The 246-nt window shown below is 66.7% G+C and overlaps 1 protein-coding gene across 1 annotated transcript in view; it reads right to left on the bottom strand.

Moving 5' to 3' along the window:
- PCDH12 (protocadherin 12) overlaps window positions 1–242 on the bottom strand; it is a gene marked incomplete at its 5' end in the record, with an annotated part of 9,712 nt that extends 9,470 nt beyond the window's left edge. The window contains 1 exon segment of the mRNA XM_010013160.1: window positions 1–242. Within this exon segment, the coding sequence (XP_010011462.1) occupies window positions 1–242 (242 nt within the window).
- Window positions 243–246: the final 4 nt, after the last annotated feature.

Raw genomic sequence — 246 nt, forward strand, 5'->3', positions numbered from 1 at the left:
GCTTTGGGCCATGCATCGGCATCCAGAGCTCGATCCAGCGGGATGCGCGTCTGCAGGGATGCGCTCTCTGACATCTCCAGCTCCAGCTGGGGCGTGGGGAACCGCGGCGCATTGTCGTTGATGTCCAGCACTTGAACCTCCACGTGGACCAGCGCCAGGTTCCGGGCGGACAGGACGTCGAACGAGACCCAGCAGGGATCGCTGTGCCGGCACAGCAGCTCCCTGTCCACCCGCCCGGCCGTGCTG

Source organism: Nestor notabilis, unplaced genomic scaffold, assembly GCF_000696875.1.
Source record: "Nestor notabilis isolate BGI_N333 unplaced genomic scaffold, ASM69687v1 scaffold26520, whole genome shotgun sequence".
Classification (NCBI taxonomy): domain Eukaryota; kingdom Metazoa; phylum Chordata; class Aves; order Psittaciformes; family Psittacidae; genus Nestor; species Nestor notabilis.